The sequence below is a fragment of the Anolis sagrei genome, chromosome 4, assembly GCF_037176765.1.
Source record: "Anolis sagrei isolate rAnoSag1 chromosome 4, rAnoSag1.mat, whole genome shotgun sequence".
NCBI classification, from domain to species: domain Eukaryota; kingdom Metazoa; phylum Chordata; class Lepidosauria; order Squamata; family Dactyloidae; genus Anolis; species Anolis sagrei.
In genome coordinates, this window is record NC_090024.1 from 104,353,821 (window position 1) to 104,372,843 (window position 19,023).

The 19,023-nt window shown below is 36.4% G+C and overlaps 1 protein-coding gene across 3 annotated transcripts in view; it reads right to left on the reverse strand.

Moving 5' to 3' along the window:
• Positions 1 to 19,023, reverse strand: part of NFX1 (nuclear transcription factor, X-box binding 1) — a 44,342-nt gene that overhangs the window by 3,219 nt on the left and 22,100 nt on the right. Inside the window, exons 10-23 of one of the 3 annotated variants that reach the window (XM_060774643.2) lie at positions 17,729 to 17,826; positions 16,987 to 17,017; positions 15,778 to 15,857; positions 13,296 to 13,404; positions 11,682 to 11,801; positions 10,895 to 10,974; positions 9,206 to 9,436; positions 8,109 to 8,182; positions 7,121 to 7,222; positions 6,476 to 6,517; positions 3,388 to 3,486; positions 2,381 to 2,447; positions 1,977 to 2,072; positions 1,190 to 1,291 (exon numbers count right to left, since the gene is read on the reverse strand). In XM_060774643.2, the coding sequence (XP_060630626.2) occupies positions 1,229 to 1,291; positions 1,977 to 2,072; positions 2,381 to 2,447; positions 3,388 to 3,486; positions 6,476 to 6,517; positions 7,121 to 7,222; positions 8,109 to 8,182; positions 9,206 to 9,436; positions 10,895 to 10,974; positions 11,682 to 11,801; positions 13,296 to 13,404; positions 15,778 to 15,857; positions 16,987 to 17,017; positions 17,729 to 17,826 (1,292 nt within the window). In that variant the 3' untranslated portion in view covers positions 1,190 to 1,228. Of the gene's footprint in view, positions 1 to 1,189; positions 1,292 to 1,926; positions 2,073 to 2,380; positions 2,448 to 3,387; positions 3,487 to 6,475; positions 6,518 to 7,120; positions 7,223 to 8,108; positions 8,183 to 9,205; positions 9,437 to 10,894; positions 10,975 to 11,681; positions 11,802 to 13,295; positions 13,405 to 15,777; positions 15,858 to 16,986; positions 17,018 to 17,728; positions 17,827 to 19,023 lie in introns of those variants that run through there. The other 2 variants (XM_060774641.2, XR_009631398.2) reach the window with 2 other exon arrangements.

Consider the following 19,023-nt stretch of genomic DNA (forward strand, 5'->3'; position numbering starts at 1 on the left):
TTTCTGCCTAGGATGTTTTTATGCGACCCCTGGGTAGTTATAGAGAGCAGGTATCAAAATCAAATGTTTACTAATAACAAATCAGCACATCACTCCCATGCTCCACTGGCTGCCTGTGTGTTTCCAGGCCCAATTCAAATTGCAGGTTATCACCTATAAAGCCTTCTACAGTTCTGGTCCATCCTATTTGCATGACCACATCTCCCCCTATGTACCCATTCGGGCATTAAGGTCCTCCAGGGAGGCTCTTCTCACGCTCCCACTACTCTCACAAGTGCAGCTGGTGGGAGCATGGGAAAGGGCCTTTTCATTGGTGGCGCCCCAGCTCTGGAATGCCCTTCCCAAAGAAATCAGACAGGCCCCCTCTCTAGATATCTTCAGGAAAGAATTGAAAACATGGATGTGGAAGCACACCTTTGGAAACAATTAACTATAGCTTATTATGATGGTGGCAAACTCCAACTGGTTTGAACTGGTTTTGCCCTGGTGCACCATTTAAAACCTGCCAAATTTAATCTGTGTATTTATTATGATATTATGTTAGCTTTATTGTTTTTTAATTTTGTTGATATGTATTATGTATTATATTTTTTACTCTTGCTTGGTTTAATATTTATTTGTTGTAAGCCGCCCCGAGTCCTTTTGGAGGGGAAGCGGGATATAAATACATTTTTTTTATTATTAGATGAATATCGAATTATACTAAGACTTACTTATCAACTATTGTATCAGAAGAAAATTAGTTAGCATAGTGTGCTTAGTACAACCCACCAGGACCAATATCCATTGTTTCATCTTCCCACCTCTGACAAAATATGTCATTTCTAGGAATTTTCTAGGTCCTCCAACTCTATAAGAACCTCTGGTGAAAATAATTCATATCAATATCCATGATTTCCTGTTTCTGCATAAGTTCAGAAACATATCCTCATGGTTATTGGTGTGTGGTGGGGGGGGGGTGTATTGTGGAAAGGGCTTCTCTACGGCTGGATCTACACTGCCATATAATCCAGATTATCAAATCAGATAAACTGGATTTTACATAACATTGTACAAGAGGGCTAAGAGTGAGTGAACAACCATCCCACTGGTGCCATTCGCCACTTGCCTCCGTTTGTTGGCCTAGAGGGGGTAACATTGCATCAGTCAAGACTGTTCAACACTGACAAGCAAAAGAAACCATACTTACTTCTCTGATTGTTTATGATGAGGAATAGGAGGTGGGGGTCTAGTCTGCCTCTCCTTGGTAAGCAACGATGTCAGTGTAACTGTCGGACAGACTGATTTCCCTCTGAAGAAAGAAAGCCACAATGTCAACAAGATTATCATATATTCCCTACCAGACTGAGCCAGATTGCAAGTCTCACCCCCTCGTATTCTGAAATATGAGAATTTCAAGGGTAAGAAGAAAGGGATTTTCTTATATAGCTTTCTCCTCAACAGAAATCTACTAATTAGGAAATAATTTTGCTTAAAATTGTTTGTTATCAGATAGTTAGAATTACTACTAAGAATTTGTGTCATGTAGGAAAAACAGTGACAAACACCATAAAATGTAGTACTGAGATACAGAAACAAAGGTTCAAGCAATAAGACATAACACAACATGCAGGGTATTAGTGGGATTATTTATCAATGTGTGGTTACTAATTTTGGCTTGTTTTACATGAAAATGTAATGATGTTCAGATAGATTAAAAAGAAATAAAATCAAGTGAGCAACATTTTGAGCTGAAGGGCTCGTGAGAATGCATTTCTCTCTTCAGTACAAAATGTTGCAGCAAAATATCTGACGCACAAAGAATATATACAATGTTTGAACACTGTAAATGAAAAAATAAATCAAACAGGTTTAAAAATACAAGTATTACAGCATTTAGTATGGTGATTATTTTGCCACTTAGAACAAGAAAATGGAACAACATACTTCACCGCACTGATAACAACATTGCGCTTTGGTTCGTTATCATAGCTCACACTCTCAATGGCGTAAACTTGAGCAAGCTCATGGATGATTCGGCGGTGCTCTCTGTTCATGGGAGGGAAACAGTGGCTCTTCTTTGTATGCTTACTCTAGATTAGACAGAAATGTTACTTTTATGAAGGCTGTGGAAGATTAAAGCATGTATGTTTCTATCATTTTTAAATACAATCATGGCAGTTATCACATGGGAATATTCACCACTCAGAACGATTAACTTGTAACCATTACAGACAAACCATAACTAATTGTTAGGTTGAATTTCATACAAGTTTGTTTTAATTACATGACACATAATTCATATACATTTCATCTTAAAATATTAGAAAAATAAATTATATGGCTGGACATGATTAAAATGCATATACATCTCCTTTGATTCATATTTAATTTGGCTCACCTTATTGACTGCTTCTATAAGGGCTTTCATTTCTTTCTCAATTTCACTGACAAACTTTAGATCTTTCCTGCAATAATGAAGAATTATAGTGTTTACTTCTGTCTTAATTCTGTTATAACACTGCTTGTGCATTTAGGATGGCTGGCATTATGCAATGACATCATGCAAGAAACATTCACATTCTGTAAAGTTTTCAGACAAAAAAAATAGCAGTAAATTTGCCTATGAGAAAAGGTAACAAATAGACAAATTCAAAATGTTAAAGTTAATATATCTAATGTATGGTTTAAATTGATTTCCGTATAATAGGACATGTTTCCTTATCACAGGCAGTCCCCAAGTTATAAACAAGATCGGTTCTGTAGATCTGTTAAGTTGCATTTGTATGTAAGTCAGAAGTGTAACTCCAGCCACACACATACACACACACACAGTGTGTGTATGTGTGTATGTATGTATGTGTGTGCGTGTGTATCACATAAAATATTAGCTTGGGATGGCAAAGGGCTGTCTGTGACCCTGTTCAGAAGATTTCTCCTTGCTTTCTGTCCCTGTGACAATTGGATTTTGAAAAAAATGGCTTGTTGTGGAAACAAGGATTGGTGAGAAAACTCCAGTGGAGATATCTTTTTCCATAATAATTCCTTCTGGAGTGAATTTCCCTCACTTCCTGTTGTCTCGCCATCATTCTTAACTATGAGTTGTTTGTAAGTTGGATGTTTGTAACTTGGGAGACTGCCTGTACATGTTATATTTTAAGTAACCCTGCATCTCTCAGAAGAATTTACTGAAGAAAAGGGAAACATCCAAAGAGAAGAGAGTTTTCCATCACATGCTAATGAGAAGAGGCACAAAAATAAGCTCATATTGATTAAAACACACACAGTTGTATATTAGGAAACAATTAGAAATTTAACATTCAAGTACAGCCATAATCTTCTACTTGTGTGGAAACATTGTAAGATAACATAGGGAAACATAAGCTACTAAGAAACAATGTTACATACCTGGCATCCTCTTTCAAAATGTCACTGTACTTGGATGCAGAAGCACGGATATTGAAAGGATCAGAATTGTCATCAATGTGAAGAGCCTCTGCAAACCGCCTAATTGTTGAAAATTAAAATGATCATTATTTATACAGATATAGATCATTTTAACATTGACAACTTTCATAACACAAGATAAAATCTGAATAGCTTTCATCTTTTAAAAATGAATAAGCTACCGTGCCCCCTAGTTGTTTCTCTGTCATCTTTTTTATTTTGTCTTGATTATTTCAACCACATGTGTCAAATTCAAGGCCTTTGAGCCAAGTTCAGCCTTCCATATCATTTTATGTAGCCCTTCAGATGCTGGGCTACAACATCATCATGTCCTCATCATCAGACATCAAGACTAGAGCTGATGACATTTGTGATATAGTAACATCTGGAAGGTTGCAGTTTGTTCCATTTTGTCAGGATAGTGGGGACTGAAACTGAGATACAAGGCTTGTGAATATGACACTGACTCCAAAATGTCCTTTAATCTTTCCCCATCCTAAGAGCCACTAGTGAGCTTGGGTTGCAATTCCCATTATCCCCAGTCTGCTTGAGGGATAATCAAAAGTCCCAATATCTGGGGACGCAAATTGAGTAAAAACTAAAGAGAACAGACCACTATGTAAATAATGATAGTTATCTCCCTGTATCCACAGATTCTCTATCCACATGTTCAGTGGCCCTTTGAAGGCAACCATAAGGCTGACATGGCTCTCAATGAAAATGAGTTTGATCCAATTCAGGGTTTTAAAAATACCTAATATGGGACACTCAAGACCATTTCAGTAACTAATGACTCAGAATCATGCCCCACAAATACTTCTCATTTACATAGGAAGCAAATTCTTCTTAATGCCATTGTGAGATCACTTGCTGTTTAGATTGACATAGATTGCCCTCTTCCATAGTGATGGCGGGGACCTTTAGGATAGTGCATTCCAGAAGGCTGATGCAATCTGAGGGCACCTTGTTGATAAAGCCAATGGCCTGTCAAAGTCCTATCTGTAGAATTTGGAAATGAACTGAAGTACATTTGCAGAATGTGGAGGTGTGAATGATGGAGGTGACTACTCCTAAGTATCCTCTCTTGTGACGTAGAACTGAATTAACCCATTGACCTTCTAGCATGATAAAGGATATAGAACAGGTAGAGAAGTCACTTGAAAGCAAGTAAAAGAGCTTGACCAAATACAGCTAAGAACACATTATCAAACAGCCTCTAGAGCAGAGGTGATTGAAAAACAAACACTGTATCTCTGTCCTCAGCATGGATTTGTGGTGCTGCCCAGTTAAGCTCTTCCAGGTGGGACTAATGACAGAGCAAAGACATTTGAAGGCACATTATGTATTATGTTTAACAAGCATATTTAGGTTAAGTGGCTCATAACTGCACAAACGTTAAAGCCTTTACAGTGAAAAATGCATCCATTGTCCTGTTTTACTGGATGAATGACATATGCAATCTGGAGATGTGGAAAATATTCTCAAACAATACAGCCTGTCATTTCAATCTTGGGATGCATCTATACTGTTGAATTAATGTAACCAGCATGTAAGCACTTTAATGTAAGCCCTTTAACCACCACAGTTCAGGGCTACGGAATCATGGGAGCTGTCGTTTTATAAGATCTTTTTCCTTCTCTGCTAAAGAGTTCTGGTGCCTCACCAAACTACTATGTGCTTGATTCCACAGCATTGAGCCATGGCAGTTAAAGTGGTGCCAAACACAGAAGATGCACACTTCACCTATTGATTTATTTGATCAAATTAGGAGTGAAAATGCTGCCTCTATGCAACAAGGCAGTTCCTTCATTTTGGGAAAGGGAACAATGAGGCACAAAAGACTGAAACTATCTCAGTAAGATTTATTGTTCCCAGGTGCTTAGACATGGGAGCATTTCAACTCCAAATATCATAATGGGACTTACTATTTCACCCTGCTTCAGTTAGATTTCAAACCCAGTTTAGGGACAGGAAAAAAAAAACTTTCATCAACCCTGAACAATGATATCTCCTGCAAAGGAAACAATACAAATAGAGTATGTCTATTCTTTTGGATCTCTGAGGGATTCCATATAGAAGGAAAGCATGGTTTCTTTCTCCCTCAGAGATCTAAGCGAGGGGCTGTAGGCACTATACTATGGTGGCTCTTCTGTCATTTGTTGTCTGATGCTCGGTGACGGTGCTAAACTTCTACTTTGGGGGGGGGGGGTGTTGTTTGTTTGTTTGTTTTTGGCTCAGTCATGGAAACCTATCATGGGCAAGTCACACTCTCCCACCATAAGAGAAAGACAAAGGCAAGCCCCCTCTGAACAAATCTTGCCAAGAAAAGCTGGTGATAGGATTATCTTAGGATTGCAACAAATCATGACAACAACATTACAGGGGTGCAAAGACCAGGATTCAAATCCCTGATCAGCTAAAGGAAACTACTGGGAGATCAATGAAATATGGGTTAATTCTAGCCTGCTCTGATTGCCTTTTAATTCAGTCTTTTATCTATACAGTTACTTGGCAGCCATAGCAGAAAGGTGAATAAGCAAAGGACTAGGCACTCTTTGCCCACCCCTGCAGCAAGCTAGTGAAAATATCTGCAGCCTAATAGCTTGCATGAGTTTCTTCATAAGTTATCTTTGTTAACATTTGTTTTGATTCCAATGCGCAAAATGAAACTCGAAATGCCCTCCTATCCTGCTGGACTTCCCCAAAGCTTTGCTGGATTCCAGAATATTATTTTCATTGAAACAGCATCCTAAAATGGCACAATTCCACTTCTGGGTAGAAAGACAACTCCAACTACTATCCAACCATGAAAATTAGCCACAAACAGAAACTGGAAACCATTATCAGTTTTACTTTCACCCACAAAGGAGCTGATTTTCTGGAAGGTATACTTCATGAAGGAAAGCACGGAAGCAAAAATTAGTCCTCAGGCTTTTCCCCAGTTGCCCACCTCTCTTACACAATCTAATTCTGCATTTCTCTCTCTCTCACACACACTCAGAATATCTAGAAAAAAGAGTTTTTTTCTTGTTAAAATGCCATTTCCCACCTGTTTCTTTCAAGAGCCATGCATTCCTCATCACACTGTAACCTAAAAGATCAAGAAAAAACACATAAAATTATACTTGTTTAAAACTGTTACAGCATTTATACAAAGAAATATTTTTCCAGCAGTATATAGGTTATGTTTGCCATGACTCAGAGAACATAACAGTATTTGATACTGCATTGTACTTGAACATCTCATATAATTGGAATAATTCTATGTGGCATTTCCTCCGACAATGTCCACACAAGAGAATGGAAAGCTCTTAAGTATATATTCACTGGAACAGTTGGTAATGGTAATGTATTATAGAGAATAACTTTCTGGACACAGAATAAGTTCCACAGTAAAACATAAGCAAAACAACCATTTAAAAGGGCAGTTTAAAGTTTTATTTATTCACTCCATTTACATCAAATTTAGTGCTATAAAGTAAAACCCAAAATTATAATTACAGTATAAAATCCCAGCAACAATAAAGCAACTGCGCCGACAAGCTAAAAGTTACTTCAGTATCTAGCTTAGAAATTAGAAGTCTGTCTGAATATTTTTATTTATTTATTTGCCTTGCTGGTTGCTGGATGGATGACCAAATTGATGGATAATTAAAAAAAAAGCCACCCAGCTTTTGTTTTCTTCTATAGTTACCTGCTTTGCTTCATTTCTTTCTTGGTTATCAATCTGCTAATCTCTATTGAATCTCCAAATTGTGGATCTGTTAACTTGGAAGCTATAGAAATAGCAGCTATTCTGAAAGAGAATGATACCTTATGAATAATGAACTCATTTTTAAACAGCACTACAGGAAATTACATGATGTGTCAGAGAAATACGGAATGAGCATAGTGCCTGAACATATAAACAGAATAAAAATAAGACTAATCCCAGAAAGTGACTCTCTTTTACAGGGTTCTTGATCCTTCACCACAAATGCCCCAAATCCTGAACCTTTGGAATTAATTTTGAGAACTTAAAAGTGGCATTAATTTTTCAAATCAGATTATTTACAGTACTAACAAAATATTATAAGCTATTACTGAAAGATTCATCAAAAGTGATTTAACTTTTACAATATTACAAATACAAGAAATTCTTTAATGGGCACTCTTGTATTCAGCTATTCATTCATACATGCTTCAGAATCTTTAAAGAAATTGATTAAGTGTATTGCCTAAGTGGGTCTCAGTTACAAATTTAGAAATAACCTGTCAGTATAAAGGTATGTCAAACATTAACAAGTAAATATAGACCTAAATCTATCATGACCACAGGTATTTTAATTAATAAAATAATGAAATAAAAGAAGCAGTCTGCTTTGGTAGAATACTGTAAGATTACTGAGGAGAAAAAAATATTGTTTGAATGCAGGGTATACTGCATGGCTACCTGTTATGGCAGCTAAAGAGGAAAAGTATGAAAGAAAAGGAGAGCAAAGTTAGATGAGGAGGAACAGCATTATCTGGGACAGCTAAATGAAATCCTAACATATTGATCAAATTTAGGAAAAATAATTAGATTCAATCTGTAATTCTTACGAGATATGGATTTACAAGAATTACGAGATAAGGATTGAGGAAGAAGAATTGCAGCACATCTACCATGATAAAATATGTATGGAGAGGTCATCAGCCCATACCTTTGAAAAGTGCTCGATGCCTCTGAACAAATCATAGTTTCCTTTCTTCTTCCACATTCACACTGAAGTTCAACCTGCATTGTCACAAGAAGAATTGAGAAGATTATTTTTAATTTAGTAAAAATCCACCATCCCGGTTTTGCTGACTTGACGCAACAGCTCATTCCCCCAAATGAACTTGATCCCTTCATTGTTTTTAAAACAGTTAACAGACACAAAATCAAACAACGGAACTGAGCAAGCCAAATGAGCTGCCAACATTTCTGCTAGGCCGACTGGAAGAGCATTAAATTACCATCTGCTATCATAAGAAATAAATGTGCATTAAGCTTGACCAGAGAAAAAATGAATGTAGAGAAAATCTGGGAGATAAATGTCCAAGGAATCCTGATTTTCTATCACAGCAGGGGATTCTGATACAATCTCCTTAACAAGGGATGGGAGGAAACCTAAGTAAGAACTGGTCCAATACTTTAATAACTTTGTCGAGTGAAATATCTGTAAAATTCACAAGCTTGTGAAGCTTTAATTTTTTTTAAATGTAAGCTCATAGAATCTATATGCATCCATGTGCGAATATTAATTTATGCCAAATATAACCATAATAAACGATAACCTAAACATTTACTAAAAAAATATGCAGAAATGGCCTTTATGGTGTTATGACTGAATATAGTTGTTTATAGTCCGTGTCATGAATTACTGCAATTTTATTCAGGCCAACTTTTCTGTGGTTATTTATCTTTGTTCTTTTGTTATCTGTGCAGGATATTTGTATTTATACATTTTATATATTGTTTCTATTATTTGTTTGAGGTAGTTATTATTATTATTATTATATTGATTTATACGAGTTCTTATGCTGGAGATTCTTGCATTTGTTGGCATTACAAAATGAGCTTAAAGATCCAAGCCACAGCTTCCATATTTTTCAGACCAGCTTACAAGAGAAGCTTTATGTTTCTGCAAAATATTCAGAAAAATTCTATGCCAAAATAGATGATATGGAATATGAAACAATATTTTAAAGTAATGTATCAACTAATATCTGTTTCTCAATTGCTCAAGAGCTGCACTGCATTTTGAATATGACCTACCTTTGAATTGCAGGGTGTTGTAGGACAAGGTAAAGATGGGTGGCATGGAGACATACAAGGATGGTTACAGTGAAGTCGAAGGATAGTACACGGCTGCCTGCATTCTTCATCAATGAGGCATTCCCCTTTGTGGCAGATCCTTTTACATTTGTGCATTCCACATTTTAACATTCGATCACAGGGAAGACCGCAGGAGATGTCAGAGAGGTAACAGGGAATATTGTTCCGCAACTAAATAACAGAGGGAAAAAATAGTTTTGATATTCCATCACTCCTAAAAGAGCAAGAGGGGGATGTGGCCAAGTGTCTGTCACAGCCCAAATAGTATTTTTAAAAGCAAAGGTGAGGACATGGGGAGCTAAATGTGGCCCTCTATTTAAAAAGCTATCCCAACAAGGAATATGGATGCCCCCCCCCCTCCATCCACAAGGGTCTGCCTCCAGGGGCAAACTAAGAATGGGCAACTTGGAAGTTCCTGAACAGACTCAGAAGTGGTATTGGCAGAGCCAAAGGCAACCTGGCTAAATGGCACTAGCTAGAAGAATCCTCCACCTCATGTGGCTATGGAGCAGAACAAATAACTAAGCATCTTTATGCTTGCCCACAATGCCTTGCCTCATACAGAGAGGAAGAACTGTTTAAAGTTACAGACAATGTGGTTGCTGTTGCCCGTTTTTGGTCTAAAATTATTGAGCCACTTATGTTCCCTCTATTTTATCAGTTTTATACTAATTTATTTATGCAAAAGGAGCCCCTGGTGGCGCAGTGGGTTAAACTGCTGAGCTGCTGAACTTGATGACTAAAAGGTCAGTGATTTGAATCCAGGGAGTGGGGTGAGCTCCTATTGTTAGCCCCAGCTTCTGCCAACATAGCAGTTCGAAAACATAAAAATGTGAGTAGATCAACAGGTACCACTTTGGGAGGAAGGTAATGGCACTCCATGTAGTCATGCTGGCCACATGACCTTGGAGACGTTTACAAACTACACCGGCTCTTCAGCTTAGAAATAGAGATGAGCACCACCCCCCAGAGTTGAGAAACCTTTACCTTTTATTTATGCAATGTTTTTGACAGGACATAAACCAAGGGCTATGAAAGTGGTTCTCACACTAAAATCAACGCATTAGCCATGATGTTGCAGTTGCCCATACTATTTGAATCTTACTCCAAGAGCCCTGAGAAACTTCCAATTTCATTATCACAGGAAGAAGAAATTACTTCTACTTGAGGTTGGTGTGGGGAGAGAAAATGGTACTTGTTTAAACTGAAACAAAGTTTCATTCTAAATTTTGCTTTTATTTGTAGTTCATGGATGAAATAAAAACTTAGGTGTAATTTTTATTTGACTTACACTATAATTTGCTTAATTCATAACTTGAATTCTCATCAGGATTGTTTTAATTTTGCTCCCTGATATAACTTGCATACTAGTCCACATATTTTCTAGCACAGATATTGAAAAAACATTACAAACTGTCAAAACTGCCTGGCACTTTACATTGCTACTGATGAAAACAGTGAAACAATGCAGTCAGAAATGGGGTGGGGTGGGGGGGGGGGGACGGAATGGTGGAAGAAAGAAGTACTGGAATTTTCAGAAGTGTTTCTGTCATGATCCGTTATATGTCTATCAGAAAATAAACCAGAACAAAATAAACCAGGGAAAAAAGTGAACACACACAAACTTACTTCGTGCCTTCCCATACACCATTTCTGAACAAGATATGTACACGGTGGGCACTTGTCTTCACTGTGACAGGAATGATAAACTATAGCAAAAAAGCAAGGAGAACAGATTTCAAAACTGTAGAAAAACGTTTTGAAGAGAAGTCTTTGCGATAACAAATTTGACTTTCTTTGCATTTTACAGCTGGGTATTCCATGGGTATAATTATCTCCATATAATTTTCTTGATTATTTATCAACATGTTAATACTGTGTTTCATTTTTAAACTATCAAAGCAGTTCATAATAAACACATTACATAAAAACATTAAAACCAATAGATAAAAAATATAGCCCATAAATTCTTCCAAAATATTGCATTAAAACCAAGGGGGAATTGGCAATTTGAATAAATGCAAAACAAAAAAAGTACACATAAAAGGTGCAAGGCAGGAACAGCCTTTCCTCTGAAAGGTGTCAGCATTTCATATGGAAAAAAGTCTATCACTGCAACTAAATGTACCTGATTAGGCAGCAGTATGATAAGCAGAGCAAGAGCAAAAAGTTGTAAGTACATATCACTTCTACATTTTCCCCTTTCTTTTTAAATTTACTTAAGCAAATATAAAGGTTTTGAATGTCCTAGAACCACCAGTACAGTAAAAAGTAATAAAATTAAAAAAATATGAGTGGATCCTAAGATTTAAATACTCTACAATTTGTACACTTGCATCTCCTTCTTCTATATAGATTTGGAAAGTCTCTAACCTGTTTGGCAATTTTAAAAACAGTTTATAGATATACATCTTACCTGGATGATCACATTCATGAGGTCTAGTACATGGTTTTTTACATTCTGGCGGTCGAGTACCACAAGGTATTGGTGGATAAATCACAGATTCACCACAGTAACAAGTTAATTCCTCAAAACCTGCAGAAAACATACCCCAAACTAAGTTATCCCTCCTGTTAAATATCCTTTAAATAAAAGCTACTATGTGAAGACAAGCTGTTGAATTGCAAGTTAAATAAAGATCTTAGCAAAGAATATAAATTCTATAATAGTAAATATATCTAACAATTTTTACTAAATAATAAGAGGGAGAATATTTGAAAGTGAAATCCAAAGAACCTTCGAGAATATGTCAGTCAATCCTATTTTGGGGAATGTGAGAGTCTGAGAACAAGGGCTAAGGAGCTATAAAATGTAATTCATAGCATTCAGCTGTGTTTGTATCTGTTTCAATGCTTTCATCTGGTTTATTTTTTATTATTCTATTACTGGCTATTGGTTTTGCTGAGCATTGTTCTGACTGTGTTTCAACACTGCTGCTTTATATTCTCATGTTTTATTTAATTGTGTTTGTATCTGGATTGTTATATTTTACTATGCTCTTATTTTAAATGTTTTTGCTTTAATGGATTGTTTTTGTATTTATATATTGTGGTCATTTTGTCCCATATTTAAGCTGCACTGAGTCCCTTCAGGGAGATGGTGGTAAGGTATAAGAAGAAAGTTGTTGTTGGTGGTGTTGGATTATTTAATCTCATTTTAATTTTTGTATTTTTTGTATTTTATATGCATTACTTTAGCTTTTGATTGTGGTTATGAAAGGAGACATTTAGTACCTTTCTAGTTTTTTTTTTAAATTTGTTATAAGCCATTTTGAGTCCAGTATTTGGAAAAAGGTGAGATAGCAGTAAATGTAATAAGTAAAAAAATGACATTGCAGCTGACCTCAAGAACGTCACATTCTTTTAGCCTGAGAGGAAAGCAATGGGAAACCTCTTATGAATAAATCCTATCAAGAAACCCCTGTGATAGATCATCGATTGGAAACAACTTGAAGGCATGCAATAACAAAAAGTGTGTCCACTTACTAGAATATTGTTGGACACTATTTAGCGACCTGCTCCTCTCTCCTGTCCTTTAAATGGCTGTCTCAGGGGAATAGTAGGTTCAGTGGATGGTAGAGAGGTACTGAATGCCCCCTTCCATAACCACCATAAAAAGGGCACAAGCTGGATTTACTCCTAGGTAGTCACCAATAGGAAGCAAATATAGTTCCTCATTATCTAAAAACATTAGTTGCATTTAAAGTAAATGGTATGGCTTAGTCACACTTAATCTTTACAAAATTATGTCCGATATACATCTCCTTAATTACCAGAAGAGCATCTGATCTTGGAAGCTAAGAAGAGTCACCACTAGCTAGTACTTGGATGGGAGATCACCTACAAATACCACATGAAGCTGAAGAAGGAACTGGAAAAATCACCTTTGAGTATTCATTGCTTAAGAAAACCTTACGAAATTTATTTGCCATTGAGGCAACAGGTGACTTGAAGAGACATTTACTGTTTCCATAAAGAAATGCTTATAAATTTAAACTAAAATAAATACAAAATCCTTATGTATACTTACTTGTCTGCCAACACTTCTGACAGTTGCCACGGTGACAGGGCTCTTCGCATCTATGGATACCACAATTGAGTTTTCGTCCGCAAATCAAAGAACACTTGTGTTCCTTATCCTGAAAAAACAAAACAAAAATTGATTATCTGTATGCAAAATCCACTCTGATCAAAATTTATTGTGTACATATTATTATGAACTATATGGTGAATGTAGCTTTGGCTTCCCAAATAAAAAGTAACACATAATGGAAAAAAATTATTGGGGTGTTCTTTTTTTACTTATTTTATTGAAGATGCATCACTCCACCATTCAATATTAATTGTAGAGAATGGCTTCACAATTACACATAAATACTCAATAAGAAAGGTCCAACAATAACTGACAATAAAAGAATTATAAGGAAACAATTTCATCAAAGATTTATAACCTATTTCAATTTAAAATGCCAGGGGAAAGAAACACAACATAAAAGATAAAGCAGATGTCAAGCAAGCTCCTACTGGAAATATTCACCAATAAGAATGCCATGTTTTTCTCCTGTTGCTACCTGCTTCCTTCCTCATGACGAAAGGCGATTCTGATGTATAAATAGGCTGACTTGGGAGACAGGCAGAATCTACTGGATAAATGAGAACCATCCAAGGAGTGATGTTCAAACTCTCCAACAGGTTTACTTTGAAGGATTGGAGTTTGTACGTTTATTTTATTTATAGGGTTCGGAGCAATGGGTTGAAATTACAGGAAAAGAGATTTCACCTGAACATTAGAAAGACTTTCTTGATTGTAAGAGCTGTTTAGCAGTGGAACTCTTTGCCTCAGAGTGTGTGGAAGCTCCTACCTTGAAGGCTTAGAAACCGAGGCTGGATGGCCATCTTTCAGGGGCGTTTTGACTGTGCTTTTCCTGCATGGCAGGGGGTTGGACTGTGTGGTCTCTTCCAATTCTTATGATTCTATATCCTGCCTTTCTTCCAAGCTGGCTCACAACACATTAAACCAGTGACGAGCATCTTTGTATCATAACCTTCGTTTTATTGGCTCTCATCAAGGTCATAGGGAAAGGCCAAGTGATTGGACAACCTAACAATTATGATTTACATAAGTATGTGTTTTGATTTGTAAGAACACTGAAACTTTAACTATAAATACTACTGAAATCAAATATACAATATATCCCTTCGTGTCTTTCCAAGCTTTTGAAGACTCCACATGCAAGTCTATTTATGATCTTCTAGTGCATTTTGTAGAGAGACTGTGTGGAATAGTAGTTTGGGTATTGGATGAGATCACTGAAAGACCAGAGTTCAAATATCTGTTTGTATTGCACCTCAACCAGAGTTCACCTTGCCCTTAGCACCAACCAGGAATCCAAAAGCAGTAATGAAACAATTTATTGACTAGAGTACGTATAAAAAGGGAAAAAACCACCAAAAGGAATAAGAAAGGCAAAATCCAACAGGTAATCAGAAAATGTAGTCAATAAGTAAAAACCCAACCAAGCTGGTGAGGAGTAAAACGCTCCAAAGGTAATAATCCAAATGGTACAGGAAAACAAGAATCAAAACATGAGCATGAATCCAAAACCAAAACAAGAATCAAAACATGAGCATGAATCCAAAAACATGAGCATGAATCCAAAACCAAGGCTATAAGAACTTCTTAAAACATGAATCAAGACTCCCAGGACTTGGACTAAAAACATGAACTGGAAACAGGACTTGATATCCTTATAATTACACAGCATTGCTTGATCTGAATTCTCAATGAGGAACAGGATCATCTCAGTTTAACATACATATATGAATAATGATGTAATATAGGAATTCATGTTAAATAGTGAAAATAGATCCAAGTACAATCACCTTGTGGGCGAAAGGTCATCTATCTCCCTGTCTGCCGGACTCCAAAACAGTTCAGTTTTCAAGCCCTATCTCACAGACAGAATCTTGATCTGAAATCCCCTCATTTCCCTTGTCGAAAGAACCATCCACCACTCTCCCAAGCTCTGAATCCACAATTCCCTCATCTTCATCTGAACCACAACAGCTTGGTTATGCAAACCTACTGAGTACTGTAGTTAAGTCATAACCTCTAGCATGCATGGAAGGCAATGGCAAATAGCCTCTGAACAAATTCTGCCAAGAAAACAACCGCATTGAGTCGCCTGTTAAGGGCTGAAAAATGCGGTATAGAAATAAAGCAAATAAATAAATAAATAAATACACTGCATGACAGATTAATCTCAGTTGCTATGAAGTAGAAATTACTTGAATGTATGCACATTCGCACACACATGTGCCTTCTGTGTAGTCCATAAACATGAAAAATTAGTTTCACATCAATCGACTCTTCGCTTCAGCTTCTACAGTTTGCTTATACAGATATTCAACATCATTATTACTGGCCAGATTCTTCATTACTAATAATAAAGAGTCCAAAAACCTATTTTTTAAAAATGATAAAATTCCCTATATCGCATTGATGAACTTACCACACAGCACATTTCACTGCACTTGTGTCGTCCACATGATAATTTCTTGTTGCATCGCTTCTCACACAAGAACGTATCACCTGTAAAGCAGAAATGAGATTTAAATTAGTGTTATGAACTGAATATAACACACCTGTACTTGGACTCCTCATTTTGATAAGCAAATGAGTTTAGACCTAGAACTACAGAAAGAGTGCATTCTCTATATCCAGAAAGCAAAGTACATTTGAAATTAGATCATATTTTCCTGCCCAACGATTGAAATCAGTAGATGAAATCCTCTTAATAGTACAACCAGCAGTTTTATAAACCGCAGGTAATTCTTGGGAAATATATATGGGTTAAAATATATGCAAAAATGCTATTTTGTCTGCTTTCAGCCAGCAGCGACCTAAAAAAGGCAATCAAAACAAAAGTACCTATTCTAGAATAGCCTCCCTGTGGAAAGAGTCACTAAATACTATTATTTCATGATAAGCTGAAAGCTTATTTGTTTCAAGAGTCATTTCCTGACCACTGGAGCTGCAGGCATACATTATTACTTGAATAATGGATTTACTAAAAACTTTAGGATTACATTTTTTTAATTTCTCATTTTATACACTGTGATAATTTGGAATATAAGTCAGTATGGAAATGAGCTCAAATAAAAACTGAGCATTGACAAGCAAATTGCCTCTGCATTTAAACAAAACTGGTTTATTCAACATTTATTATACCTTTGAACAGTAAGGCATTTAACAAGCAAACAGAAGAGCTAAATATGGATAGAAAATAATCTTATTGGTGTTTTTTCATGCATTATCTTAAAACAATTTCCAGATAATCCTTGGGGAATATCTGTATTTCATACATCTACAAGAATGATATTTATCAGTTTTCATAAAAAAAATATTCAGAAATTTTATTTGGGGAGTATCTTTTTAATATAATACACTATACTGTAATGATTCCCCCAGCAATTTTAGGTACATAGTTGCATAGCAACAACTGCCACGATTCACATTTGATCAAACATATGTCATTCCCAGGTTTGTTTCTGGTAGGCTAAATTCTCAGAAATTGTGGCTTCTTCTGTTTTATTTCCAGTAAAGCTTGAGCCACATGAACACTACTGACTTTGCAAATTGCACTCATTAAATTTCAATACAACATGTGCCTTTCCCCCTAATTTTCACTGCATGTTCACGCTCCAATATGACAATTTACCTTGATTTTTGAGAGAGGCACAGGGAACTTCCTAAAGAAAATAAAATTAATTAGATAATAGCTACGCATATCAAACCAAGTATCATGCTATATTATATATGAATCACTGGAAAACCCCTCTACACATGAGACTGTTTAGGAATAAAGGGACTAAAAGGAGACCAAATAATAACAAGGGCAGGGTGGTATAGGGGAAGCAATGTAAGGTTTCATGTATTCAATAATAAGTAACTGTTTAGGGTAGATGCATGACATAAACCAAATTTGTAATTCAGCAGGTCAATTTCAACTCACAAACTAACAGAATTACCAGGCATCCTTGATCACATTTGCAAAACAAGGTAGAATACCAAATTGTCTACTGCCAAGACACATAGATTGCAAAATATATCAAGGATGAAAATATTGTGCGATATTGCCTTGAACAGTTGGAAATATGATGAAAGTAACAATCCTGTACTTATACTAGAGATCATCTCCCACACAGGACAAGAAGTCAGGGAGAGACATCAATGATGATAAAACTTTGTGAGATTTAAAGATAAATCGCACTTATAAAAAGAGATATTCCGCTTTCTTTAGTCCAGAAATGCGGTCGAACACAACTCCCATTGCTTTTGAGCAGTGGTCAGGGCAAGCAGATCTTGTGGGAGTTATACATCCACATATATCGGAACTGTTTTTCATGTGCCAAAAGGTTTTAACTTTCAATTTGCTGATTCTTATTGTTTCCATTAATTACCTTGGTTTTTAAGGCACATCTACAGTAAACTTTTGATGTGCGAGAACATGGTCCACATTCTCCTTCATGGCAGAGGTTTTCACATGAATGAACAGCATCTGTACATAATTAAAAGAGCATTTTTAATTTGAACTTTAATATACTGCAACACATCCTGATCAGAACAAATAATCATAAATTTAATGCTTTAGAGCAGAGCTTTCCAAACTTTTCATGTTGGTGAAACACTTTTTGGACATACATCTTTTTGCAACACAACATTTCAGTTTTACTAGCAAACCCTTATAAAAGATATAGGTAAATAAATTGTAATAATAAAATGTATATGATGCAGACTGACTCGTCCTTTTGGATGCTCTCGTTCCTCTTGCTCCAATCCACCCAATATGGTAATGTTTGCCTAGAGTCAGCTTCCAAGCACCCAAGAGAAGCATAGGCCAGAGTGGAACAAAAATGGGCAAATGCCTATTGTAAGGGAAGTTACTTGTTCACAGCAGAGGAAGTATCTAATTTGGTGGCACTAGCACATGGAAGAAGGGAAAATCTCACCAGAAAGGAGTTGCTACTCCAAAACCCTCCATGCAGGCAAGCCTGCAATGTTGGCTAGGAATAGTAAGAGTTACAATCCAACACACCTGAACATAGCTAAATTCGAGGATTCTGGTTTAAATTTATCTGGTGGCCAAAATCATGACATTTATATCTAATTTGAGGACTGCATCAACACTGTAGAATTACTGCAGTTTGGCACAATTTGAACTGCCACAGCTCAATGATTGGATATGGGTTTGTAGTTCAGTGAGGCATCAAGACTCTTTGGCAGAGAAGGCTAAATATCTTGTAAAGCAAAATTCCAAGGATTCCGTAGCATTGAACCATGGCAGACAAAGTGACATCAAATTGTATTAATTCTACAGTGTAGAAGCACCCTAACAAGCACCTCAAAAGCTTCATGGAGTTTGACAAAGTTTGGTCTTACGTAATAAAGCAAACAAAACAAAACAAAAACCCCACAGACTAAGGATGCATCTATGTTTTTGAACGAATGAAATCTGACACTAGTTTATCTGCTTTGGTTTAACCCTTCAGCATCTTTGCCAAACAAAGAAAAGTGGAAAAGAAGAGACAGGAAGAGGAGAAAAAAATGACTTCTATTTATTTTCAGGGTCTAAGCTTTTTACAAAGAGAAAAAAGTAGACGACAGTAAAAAAGAAATTCAAACCAGGACCAGTTTCTTTCCCCCAAAGTTGGCATCCTCTTCACCTCCCACCAAAATAAAGAGATGCCACAAGGAG